We start from the raw sequence: 12,810 nt of genomic DNA, 5'->3' as shown, positions 1-12,810 counted from the left end.
GATAGGCCTGGTCACCTCCCACAGAGGGAGGCCAGACTACGGCTTAGGCCCATGGGGAGCGGGCCTAAGCCATCAGTAGGACATCCCCTGAGGACTCCCAGACTGTGAGAGGGGGCAGGCCTGGCTGAGGAACCCCGCCCTCCCTCCCAACACACACACACACCATTAACCATGGTGTGGTTTAAATTGTATTACGGAATGGTTTTAAGTTAATAAGACAAGATATGTACATTTATAATGATATGGGACTCCAGACTGGATCTATGGATGGCCAAATCTCCACTTTCATTAGGAAAACAAAAATCCTACTAACAAAGGTCATTCCACAAAACCTTAAAGAGAAAGAAAGCAGTTTTATTATTGAATAAGCATATCCGGAATGCAATACACATTGTACTCAGTTTGTGAAACACACTAAAAAGACCAGACAGAATCTCATGCAAATGTATACATTAAAAAAAGAACAAATAACACTATCTCCTTGAAAGACCAATTGATGCACCTTGTCTCTTGAATATATTGTTAAGAACCATGAGTTTATTTAAGAAGTATGTGTTTATATTTCCAAAGGTCAGAAAGCCAGCAGCCTTGCACTGTAAAATGAAAAAGGTTGCTCTATTATATTTCTGAGGAGACACTCTGCAAGAGGAGAGGGGAAGTTGCTGTTTCCTCCCTTTTATTAAATACAGAAAAATTTCATTTTACTAGTACATTTACCCTGCAACCGGTGAGCCATTCACTCCAAGTTTCCTAATGGATATATATGCATACAAGAAGACAATATAGAACGTCTCTCTGTGCAACCAGGAATCTGGTTCCAAGTCTCAAAACAGGAATCTAGTTAGTTACATTGAAACACATGGGAGAGTTAGTAAATATGAACCATATTTAGGCTATGGTTCTAAATAGCCTTAAGCTTAAGCCAATCCTATAACTGGGCATTTCTCCCCAAGTTCCAAATCTGAGGTTTAGAACTTTTCTGACTCAGGGAAGAATTGATCCATCCTGTTAGGAAGAGACAAAAGAGCAGGAAAGAAAGAATCCTCCAATAAAACTAGTATTTTTTTCAGATCTCCTTAGGCCAGAGCAACAATCTGTGAGGCAAGCTCCCTTAAGGAAAAGAGTAGATGAATCTAATTAGCACAGGGTTTCCATGTGTGTGTGTGTGTGTGTGTGTGTGTGTGTGTGTGTGCAGTCTTATGAACCAAATAGACCTTAGAACCATCTTTTTAAGTGTAGAAAATCAAATACATAAACTTGAAAGATAAATTAATTACAAAGTACTTAAAATCTATAATAAAAAATACATTTGATGTAATAATATGTTGCTTCTTAATACCTTAATTAAAAGTTATAGCATCAGGTCTAAGAACTACTATAATTTTTAGTAGTGATGAGCTTAAATATTTTGAGGTATCTGCATCATTTATAAAGTAATATAAAAATATCTGTGATTTCTATTGGTGACAAAGTCCCAGTTACTTTTAATATTGCTGTGCTTTGTTGCCTACATTTGAAATTAGAGAAAATGCTAAAATCCAGTTAGAAAAAAAATTCAGTTAGGGTCTAGTAAAAATATAGACACTCCCTCCCCACCCCCACCCCCATCCCCACCATCTAAAATTCATGGAACAAGGAAAAGAACCCCTGAAGTATATAGACAAGAAGAAGATGGGCAAGTTTCTCCACCTTTTCACAAACATTTTCGGCTCTTTTTTTCTCCCTGGACTTGTAAAGAATAGAGTCCACAAAAGTAGAGGACTGACCATGAACGAACAGCGGGGCACCCCTTGAGAAAGTAGCTGAATTGAAGTTGTAGGTTCCTCTTGCTTTGGGATAGAGTATTCTGCTCTTCAACCTTAGGAAAAATTAAGAGGAGAGGAAAATAAAAACCATGAGACAATGTCCTGGGTAGGGTAATAAAAGGCACCTCTAATGGTCTCAAAAGAAGAATTTGGCAAAAACACCAGGGGAGTTTCTCCTGCCCTTTCACTACCCTTTGTGTTCCTCCCTGAGATTTATGAGGTCAGTTCATCTTTCTAAGACCTTTATGAAAGCCTCATTGTATCGCCTCCAGATGAATCTAGAGTAGGTCAGGAGTTTCTTAATTCATTTTACCTAAGCTCACCTCATATATCAGATCTAACAGACACTTCCTGTTCTAGTTAGATTTTCCTCTCTTCCAAGGCTGCTCAGTCAATAAATAGTGAAGTTGGAAATTAAACCTAGTCTTTCCTGATTCCAAATCTTTGGGTTTTATATGGCATTCCGCTTTGCTACTCTAAACAAAGGCTTTGAAATATCCATGAGCTTTGCATTCTGTGCATTTAGTCAAAGAAAAGATATTAATATAATTTGTATTTTATTTTTCCTTATATTAATTTTACTAGAGGCATTATATAATAATTCATGCATGGGAGGGGGGTGTCCCTTAGCCCGGCCTGCACCCTCTCCAATCTGGAACATCCCTCGCACAATCCAGGACTGCTGGCTCCTAACCTCTCGCCTGCCTGCCTGCCTGCCTGCCTGATTGCCCCTAACTGCTTCTGCCTGCCAGCCTGATCACCCCCAACTGCCCTCCCCTGCCAGCCCAATCACCCCAACTGCCCTTTCCTGCTGGCCTGATCACCCCCAACTGTCCTCCCCTGCAGGCCTGATCGCCCCCAGCTGCCCTCCCCTGCTGAACTGGTTGCCCCCAACTGCCCTTTCCTGCTGGCCATCTTGTGACAGCCATCTTGTGGTGGCCATCTTTTGACGACGTGAGGGCAGCCATCTTGTGCTGGTCATCTTGTGGCAACATTGCGCATGATGCCACCTAGGCTTTTATTATATAGGATTGTGTAGATAAAGCTTATTGCATAAACAAACATTATAATGGCTCCAGGGGTATAAATTGTATAAACAATTTAATGAAGCTTATTGTATAAACAAACATTATACTAGGCTCCAGAGGTATAAATTGTATGCAAAATAATAAAAAAAAGGCATGGAAACTTTAATTTAATAGATCATAGAATCTAGAGATAGAGACAGACTTTAATCCAAGAGCCATACACATAAATATATTATTACAAGTTGTAATCACTGTCCTAAAAGTAACTGCTCAAGTGTTGTAGTATGAGGGCTTCTGAAGTAGTTTGGAGGACAGGAAGACTTTCCTGAGGAATCAGCATTTGTGGGGAGATTAAGTAGGAGTTAATAAAATATTGTTACTCTCTAAACTTACTTTATACTAATATATTAACTGTTTTAACTATTTTTCAATAATAAAATTATCAAAATAAAAGATCTATAACTTAGAGAAAAGTAAGAATAAACTAAGTGATGAAAAAGAATTTGAGTTTTTTAAAAGTGCCAATAACTCAATCAAAATCATTTTAAGAACTTGTCTTCACATACAGTTTCCATAAAATCATAGGTTAGGGATTGCTAGGGACTTGGGAGTAGAGTGAATGGGGTATGACTGCTAATGAATACAGGAATTCTTTTTGGGAAGACAAATTTTCAAATGAGACCATGGGGTTGGTTATATGACTTTGTATCTGCTTTTAGAAAAACATGCATTTAAAAGGGTGAATTGTACGGTATGTGAATTATATCCCAATCTTGAAAATGAGGTACAAATGAGTGATTAGGTATTAGACATGAACGATAAGATCATTACTACTATTAGAATTTGTATATAGTAACATGGAAGAACTATTCAAGGAATACAGCTATTCCTAAGGCTTTGTCATAGAATGACTTTTTTTTTTTCCCCTAAGAACACATCTGTGATGGAGAACAGAACTCATGGTGTACTGGAGGATGAAGAGAATGCATTCTTAGGGTGGAGGGGGTCAATGGGGGAAAAAGAAGGGACATTGGTAATACTTTCAATGATAAAGATAAAAAGAGAGGAAGAGAAAGAGAATGCCTTCCTAGCCAGCATAATCAAATGACTGTATCTAGGCAGTCAGTGAGGTGACAGATGTAGACGCTCATATCCTACTAAGTTGACTTAGTGGGTCATTAAAATGGTTTACAAGCCGCTGGTTACAACATTGAGATGAATTTATTTTCTTCAGTGTGAAACAGGAGTATGGAATTATAACACAAAATTAATTCACATATAATAAAGACTGATTTTTTTGCTTTTTATATTTAGGTGAACAGATGAAGCAATAGAAAACTCAGGGCACATAAATAAATGTACACATATCAAAATAATGCAGAGGAAAATGAAGAGCAAAATAAAATAGTTACTTAGAGTAATGATTTCTACTTAAACTAGTATTTATCACCATTATAATACTATAGCCTTATTGGAGGCTTATGATCTAAGGCAGGTAAACAAAATGAAGTATGTATGCTTACATAGGAGACATGAAGAAGAGAATCAAATGAATAGATGAATAGTTAGGTATTTTTTACTAAGATCAAGATTTTGAACAAAGGGAGAAAAAGAAGCAATAGTAATTTTAATCTTAAAGTCAATACTGGCAATAATGGCTGTCTAGCTGTCTGTATTACAAATTCACATCACAGAGATTAAGGTTATGAAAGTCCTTCTTTAGAAATAAAGAAAAGACCCCATGGGAGATCTAGCTTTCAAACACATTCTACACCAGGATTTATGATTTGTGACATTCAATCAGGGCATAAGTATTGTACTAGACCTGGGCCAGCACTTTTGTAAGGTACAGCAGTTCTTTCAAACTGAAGGAGTCACAGGCCACATCTAGTAAATTATTGATTTAATATATCATATTGCTCTTTTGTGACCTGTAAGAATTCATCACTTTTAAAAGTACCGAATTTGCTTTCTGAGAAAAAAAAATTAAACATTATATAATAAGTTTCATTATAGGGTATATTTGGTAATAAATTATACATTGCACAAGTGAGAAGACAGATTGAAATTGCAAGTAGCTTGAGGCTATGGTTCATGTATTATAAAATCTCTTAAGATTCAAGTAGTACCTCTTCCCTATAAATGGTCTAGGATCCTTCTATGTCACTCAGTGGGAAGACTCCTCCTTCTTCCCCTCCAGCTTCTGCTTTTCCTCCTGCTTCTCACCATCCTCATCCTCATCTTCCTCCTTCACCCCAAGCCACAGCGGGAAGTATTTTCATTGGCTGACTAGAAGCTTTAAAACTCAGTTGCAGTCTCATCCTCTGATTTCCCTGGAAACACATCTGTCTATTCCATCACTGCTCATAGTTCAGGAGCGAAGGAAGCATATACAGTATAGTTACAGCATGGACACATTTTACTTATACACATCAAACAATAAATTTCACCCAAAACATTTTAAAAAGTGGACAGAGAAAGAGAAAAGGGAAAGAATAACACATAACTAGACTATGTGGCTGGTTTCGCTTGCTCAATGAGGGAATACTCCAGTGTGAATAAATGTTAGCATGGATTTGCTACTGTGAAGTGATAGACATGAATTTGCTGTTTGCTATTTCCTCAGTGGAACTCAGTATCCATGTGGCTCTCCTACTGTAAAAATCTTATCATTTCTAATGTTTAAATGTTACAGAAGACCAAAGAAATACCACGCACGCTTCCTAGAGAAAGGGAGGGACCCCGTTTATTAACACTAGTGGACTCCGGGAATAATTTCCAAATAAGAGTGAAGAAACACACAGAGGGCTTCACTTTTTATAATCATCTGGGGTCTTTGTCTTGTAGATATGGTTCCGCCCCCTTTCATAGGCTTACAGGAAGGCCCCCAAGCCATATCTGATGATCTGTCCTGGCACCAGATAACAACCCTCATCCCCCAGGGCAGTGCATTGTTCACAGTTCCACGGTCTCTGCATTTAGATAACAAGTTCTGAAAGACCAGTTTCCTCCTCATAAAGATACTTAATCTTTCACATAATAGTAGTGATTTTAATCACATAAAGAAAAAAATAGGCTTACCAGTATATGGACTTACTAAGAGTGGGTTTGTCTCAATTCTGCTTTGGATTTAAGTGAGTTTCTGGGGTTATTTCAACCAAATGGGATGTTTGTTTTATGTGCTATGAACACCATTTTATAGGAGCCTGGTCTTGCAAGCATAGTTCATTTAATCATCCAACTGACATTTATGAGGACCTACTGTTCATCAAAACTGTTCTACGAAGAGATGAGTTGCTAAGACTTGTGTGTTAGAAAAATAACTAGCAGTGGTAAGAACTTGGGGAAGTGAGGTGAGCTGGTTATCCATTGGAAGAGTTCTTGTGGAAATTGTTCGGAGTCTGGATTGTGGCAGCTACCTTGGCAGACAAGAGAGAGAGGCTAATAAACTACATAGGGTGCAAGCTACAAATCAATGATGTATTGGACCCCAAAAGTCAGGGAGAGAATATCAAGAATAATGGCACTTTATAATAGGCTAATTTTTTCATTTTAAATCTTTAAAATACTTTGGTTCTAAAAATAATCACTTTGGTTTTATATATATACATAACACGTAGTTCTATAGTGCTGCAAAATAATAATTTATTACAGTCAATAATATCAATGTTAGAATTATTACCAAAGTGATAGCACATTTTAGAATCATCAGCCTGGCATTTTGCAAAGTGTGTCCTGGGGAACATTGGTCCTGTGAGATGTTTCACTGGAACGTCTCCATGATCAAATAAATTTGTAAGAAAGAGCATGATATTCCCCAAACTTTACTAAAGTCTCAATGAAATCCTATAGGAAAGAACCTTGTTTCTTTTATCCATGTATTTCCCAAACTTAGTTAACCATAGAACCATTTCTCCCCATAATTCATGTGCTCTACAAAAATGCTATTAAAATGCAGATTTAAGGTACTCATAGTATCGCATAAGTTATCATCAGGAACAGGCAAGTTCTTACAGTTAATGCATTCCAATAATAAAGGCTGTCTGGAGAAACAATAGGCCCACATGTGTAAATCAGATAGCAAAAATAAGCGTAGAATTAAAAGCCCTGGCTTCCTTTTATCTTCTACTGATTGTTAAACAGAGCCAGAAAGATAAAGGCTGCCCTTTTCTCTACTAGCCAACTAGATGAAATTAAAACAGGAAGAGAGAATGTGAAAAGCATTTAGGAACCAATATTAGAAGAATTAGTAAAGGTAGCTTGGCTTAGTCATTATTCCATTTAGATTTTAATAAATATAAAACAGATTACAATAAAACTATCTCAATGCATAGTTCATTTTCCCGTTTTTATGATATTGATATACTGCATAAAATATTTTCCATCATTACAGTATTCAGCACAATTGAGTATGAATTAGGCCATGCTGTAATCATTGACCAGATGAAACAAAATTATTGCTCCCAGTACAAATAACAGAATCTAACATAATATTAGTCACCATAAGGATGTGGCTATATGCAGCCTCATATATATTCATCAGTGGTTTAGAATGAAAACCTTTATTTTTTATATTTATAAATTCTATTGTCAACATAAGCTAAATATCCTAATTATGCAAAATAAAATATACAGAACAAATTGAGCTGTCAGATGCACATTAATGTTGAATGACAGAATATTCATGACTAAGCCACAAAGCTAAACTTCAATTAGAAGCTCTCATTGCTATTCATACTTTCCAAATTTAAAAATAAGAGTTTTCTCACATACATGCTAAGTATTGTAATTTTGGAGCACCATAAATGAGAAAGAAAGTTTAACATAAAACATACTACTTATCCTTGAATGATTATCTGAGAGTAGTATTATCAGTTGAATAAAGCTATCATTGCTGGAATAAGAACACACCTGACTAATTTTAAACAATAATGAGTGATGAGAGTGATGCACCTTTGCTTATTATCATCACTGTCAATTTGTTGTTATTCTGGGGAGTTCTAATTTTAGTATCTTTAAGTCTAACTAGTTATTACCATTTTATGAAAAATGAAAAGAAAAAAAGGCCGAATTCATTAGCCACCATCTCAATACAACATACTGCTATGTTGTGTGTGTGTGTGTTTAAATACACTGCTATATTTTAAACTTTGGTCAGGAATCAATAAAAATGTTTCACTTTTTCAAACATTCATGACTCTTCTCAAACCACATAACACATCCCTTCCAGTTCTTGTTAATAGGAAAGTCAGGCATTACCTCTAATAAATTGCCAACGTAAACCCAAACCTTTGTCTCCTCCAGTCCTTTTCTCAGATACAGAGGCATGTCACTGATGCCTCTTATAACTAGTCACTCCACTTTTGTTGCTAATCTCATCTTTTCCAAGCCTCCAGGTCAGTGCCCCTGATTTTCCCTTTGTGAAGACTCCTTCACTCTTAAACAAAACGACATAACAGAAACTCACTGAGCTTTGCAACTGCCCCCAGCTACTCCCTACATTCTCCTTCCCTTTATGGTTAGGATTCTGATTACTTTTGAATTTCTTTATGCACCACTTGTTATTCCTCCAACTACAGTCTAGCTCCCTGCTCTCTACTCTGTTTCAAGACTTAGCAAACTTTTTCTGTAAAGGACCAAATGGCATTTTGGGCTTTGCTGGCCACATGTCTGTTACATGTTCTTAGTTTCTGTTTCGTTTATAACTCTTTAAAAATGTTAAAACCTCTCTTGGTTTGGGCTGGATTTGGCTTGCTGGCTCTAACTGATAGAAAGCTGCTCTGGTTGAAACTACTGTATTAATAATGCCAGAAACTTCATACATGGTCTTTGAGGGGAATCCTGCACAAGTTCAAAGCCGATTAAGAGGTAGGCTGCAAGAAATCAGCCATCAGTTTCAATACTGATAAAGGTGAGGAGCAGTGACTAACATTGGGCTTCCTATGCACTTACAGGTGCAATGAGTAAGGCCGTCCCCTTGCTTAGACTGTAGAGGAGGAAACCAGCAACTGTGCTCTGCAGGCAGGCGGCTCCCACTGGCAGTGAGTTCCTGTCCTGAGCTCACCCATCAGGAAGCTCATTCCACCTCCACAGGGTGAGCGGTGGGGCCAGCAGGCAGGCAGCTATAGGCAAAATCCCTCCTCAAGGAAACCTGGGCCTAGAGAAGCTCCTTGTTCCCTGATACTCCAGATGGACATTCTACTTAGACTCCTTTTTCATTTATTACCACTTTGCAAATCTTAGCTTTTTGGAACACTTTTTTTAAAAATTGAAACTCTCTTCTCTCTTGGCTCCCCAGAAACTAATTTCTCTGCAGCCACCTCTGTCTGATCCTAGCTGGGCATTCTCCAGATCTCCTTTTTGGCCATCTTTTCTCGTTCTACATACTTTTCTGGGTGATTTCATTTACTTAAAGAGTATCAGCTATCTTCTTTGTGCTTTGTATTCCTAAATCTCTATCAGTAGCTCAGTCTCTCTCTGATGCATTCACATTTCTTGTGAACAACAAAACAATCACCTACGAATTTGCCAGAAACAGTGATTTCACCCTCAACTTTTTAGGAAAATAGCAAACTGGGGGCTGAGGTAGCAAAAAGTCTGCCTCTATCACCATCAGCATCTCCTCAGATTTAAATGTAAATTATATAAACAGGTAAAGGTTGGTGAGAGGATATTTTCTCCAGAGGAGTGAGTAAATTCACAATCATCCTTGTACCATGTATAGAAGTAATTTGGTGACAGCATAATCAGGGTTGATTTTTCAGTAGATTTTCAAAGTGAAACAATTTCTCCCTTGCATATGTAATTTCTTATCATTAAAAAGGAGATGATTATCATTACACTTTTATCATAAAGGAAAGCAGGCCCACCATTATTACCTCTAGAGATAGCATCATTACAATCTATATATATAAAAGCCAAGCGACCAGAACAACGGAACAACCAGAACGACCGGTCGCTATGACATGCACTGTGGCGGCCAACTGGCCTGATTGGGTCCCCGATCGCACCCCCCAACCTCCCGCGGCCCCTCCCCCTGGCCGGCCCCGCCCCTGATCGCCCCCCCCCCCCCGCCCCGACCTCCCTGCTAGTCCGGCCAATCGGGGGGCAGGCCGAAACCCAACTATGCATGAATTTGTGCACTGGGCCTCTAATATTACTATATTACTCTATTTCTGAGAAGAATAAAATCTCTTTGTTTAAAATCTTTTGTGCACAATTTTTTTTTTTATTTTTAAAATACTTGACAATGGGGGATCTTGTTAAAATATGGAGAAACATGATATGCCTTAAAATAGAAGCCATATTTTTATATTAAGAAAATGCTCATAATATTGTTACCAGACAGGGGACCTGGCCCTAAGCAGTAGGGTGTGGGTTCTTGACTTTCTGTAGAAAAGATTTTACAACAGGAGTCCAGGTGACTGTGCGGGTACATTTATTAAAGCTGGGGACAGTGAAACAAAGAGGGGCTCAGCATGGAAGAAGCAACAGGAGAGACCTAGGTTGGGTTGCTTTGGTTCACTGTGGAGTCAAAGAAAAGGGGGCCTTGGAGACAGGTTTGGGAGGTTAGCCCAGGACATGCTGCCACTGCCCATTGCTCCCCTGGTTGCAAGTCTCATGGGGTCCCTTAGAGTTGAAGAGATGTGTGCCTGTAAGGGAAGAAGTTGGGGAAGAAAAGGGGGGAGGGAATGGCGTGGGCTGCTCCACAGAGGTAGAGCTCACTCTGGGTCCTTTGTCTTTTGGGTTTTATCTCTCTCCTGCAGGCAGGAATCTTAAGAGAGGTCTCAGGGGAGAGTTTCAGCAGGATCTTCATCAGTTTTCCAGGTGTGCTCTTTCAGGGTCCTGGTCTACTGACTGGTCAGTGCCAGGGCAGGGGAGCATTAGTCATTGCAGCTGGTCCTGGCATTGCCCACCTGGTTTTGCTACTTTGCTGGCCTAGAGCAGAAATACAACTGAGGCCTAGATGTTATCTCCAGGGAGGTGACGTTCTGTATCTGGCTGTAAATTGCTCGGCCAGTTTTTCAGTTATCTCTCTGTTTCCCTATTTTACTTGTGTTGGCTTATTGGCCTGTCTCAGTATGATTTTTAATTGATTTTTCTAAAAATAACGTGTTATCATTTTTATTTTCTAGCACCATGTGGAAGTCGTTCAACAGGTTCAGAAGGCACTGTCCTATCACCAAACTATCCAAAAAATTACAGTGTGGGACATAATTGTGTTTATTCTATAGCAGTTCCCAAGGAATTTGGTAAGTCAGATTCATCTCATCATGTAGCATTTCATTGCAGACATCTTTATTTTTCACTACATGCTATTCAAAAATGTTAGTTTTTTATGAAAATATTTACTATTCATAAAGTACTTTACTTTGCAACCCTTTTAGATAGCTTGATAATAATAAAATTTGAGGTCATTTTATTCCATTTGAATTTACAGTCAAATACACAGGTGAACAACAATATAAAAATGAAAACAGGATTGTTTTTAATTTTTAAAAATAAGTACATCCAGTAACTTTGCAAGTGCCTTCATATTTGAATGATATAAAATGGGAAATTACCAGAGCATAAAGCAGTCGGCTCTGCAAAATATGCAGTCAAATATAGAAGTATTATAATAATGACAAAAGTATATAAATAAACAGTCATATAAGTTTTATACTATATTGACACATTTCCAGAAATAAATAATTTTGTTTTTGAGCACTTAGTTCCTGGGACAGCAAAGAATAAAAAAAGACAGCAAAGGACGGTTCAGCTCATCTCGTCAGCCTGACAGTCTGTTCTGCATTGGCACTGAGGAGACAGCGTGTCCTTTGCTGCCTTTATGTCTCCCTGATCACAAGTCTTAGAGTCATTTACCTGGCTTCTAAAGGGTTTGGATCTGAGATCCAGCTGGATTTAACCCAGGTTAAGCTCTGTTTATGGATGGATTGGAAAAGGAAATTTAGTGAGCAGTACAATGTGGGAGAGAGGCTGACAGTTCAGACTTCCAGAATTTAGATTTACAGCATCGTGTTATATGGTAAAGGATTTGCTATAGCTGTAATGGATGTGTGGGGTCTGGGTGACTATTTTAACAGAAGGACATGGATTTTGTCATATCAAGGTTTTTGGATCATATCTTAATGTTTCTGCTAATATATAAAATAAGCTGATGCTTCCAGTCCAATTTCTTATAACCAGATAAAACCTATATATCCTCCTTTTCTCTCTTCCAAAACAAGTCCAAGATTTTTAACTTACACAAGAGAACATTGTCATCAGAAATGAAGTACTAACCCTTTTATTTCAACCTTGAACTAGAGTGATGATGCCAGCATTAGCAGGGTGTCTATTTCTGTACTCTACAAAACATTTCTTCTTCCTAGCATTTTGATCATTTGAGTCATAGTTGACCACTTTGTGAAGAGGACAATAGTTTAGAAAGAAAAACATCATCTACTTAATTGTGTTTATTTTTTGCCTTTTGAGCCCAAGACAGTTCTCTCTTTGCTAGAAGGGTTATAGTTTCCAGCTGCCAACATTGTTACATGGTTGCGGACATGATCCCAGCAATGGTGGTCCCAGAGACGTCATGGCTATCTGAGTCCTCTTGAGAAGCCATCGATTTGTTTTATTATATTCTGTTCTTAGGATGCCATGTGGCCACAGGAATGAGAAAGAGGATAACAGTTATTTTCTTCCTTGACAGGTAGATATGCTGATCACCTAGTGATGTTTTACAGTAGCCTACGTATGTTCAAAAAGAGAAAAAATAGTGATTAAAATCCTATATAATAAAAGCCCAGTAACCAAACAGAGGAACGACCAGAATGACTGGTCTACCAGTCGCTATGATGTGCACTGAACACCAGGGGGCAGAAGCTCAACACAGGAGCTGCCCCCTGGTGGTCAGTGTGCTCCCACAGTGGGAGCAACCGCTCAGAGGGCAGGTCCACAGCCACTCGGCTGACCGAGATGAGTGGCACTCC

At 38.3% G+C, this 12,810-nt stretch overlaps 1 protein-coding gene across 2 annotated transcripts in view; it reads left to right on the top strand.

Moving 5' to 3' along the window:
* CSMD3 (CUB and Sushi multiple domains 3) overlaps positions 1–12,810 on the top strand; it is a 931,825-nt gene that overhangs the window by 706,966 nt on the left and 212,049 nt on the right. For both annotated transcript variants that reach the window (XM_080646869.1, XM_080646870.1), the window contains one exon: positions 10,969–11,085. In XM_080646869.1, coding sequence (XP_080502995.1) covers positions 10,969–11,085 — 117 coding nt within the window. The remainder of the gene's footprint in view (positions 1–10,968; positions 11,086–12,810) is intronic.

The sequence above is a fragment of the Plecotus auritus genome (assembly GCF_963455305.1).
Source record: "Plecotus auritus genome assembly, chromosome: 11".
Classification (NCBI taxonomy): Eukaryota; Metazoa; Chordata; class Mammalia; order Chiroptera; family Vespertilionidae; genus Plecotus; species Plecotus auritus.
This window is presented reverse-complemented; position numbering and strand designations above follow the sequence as displayed.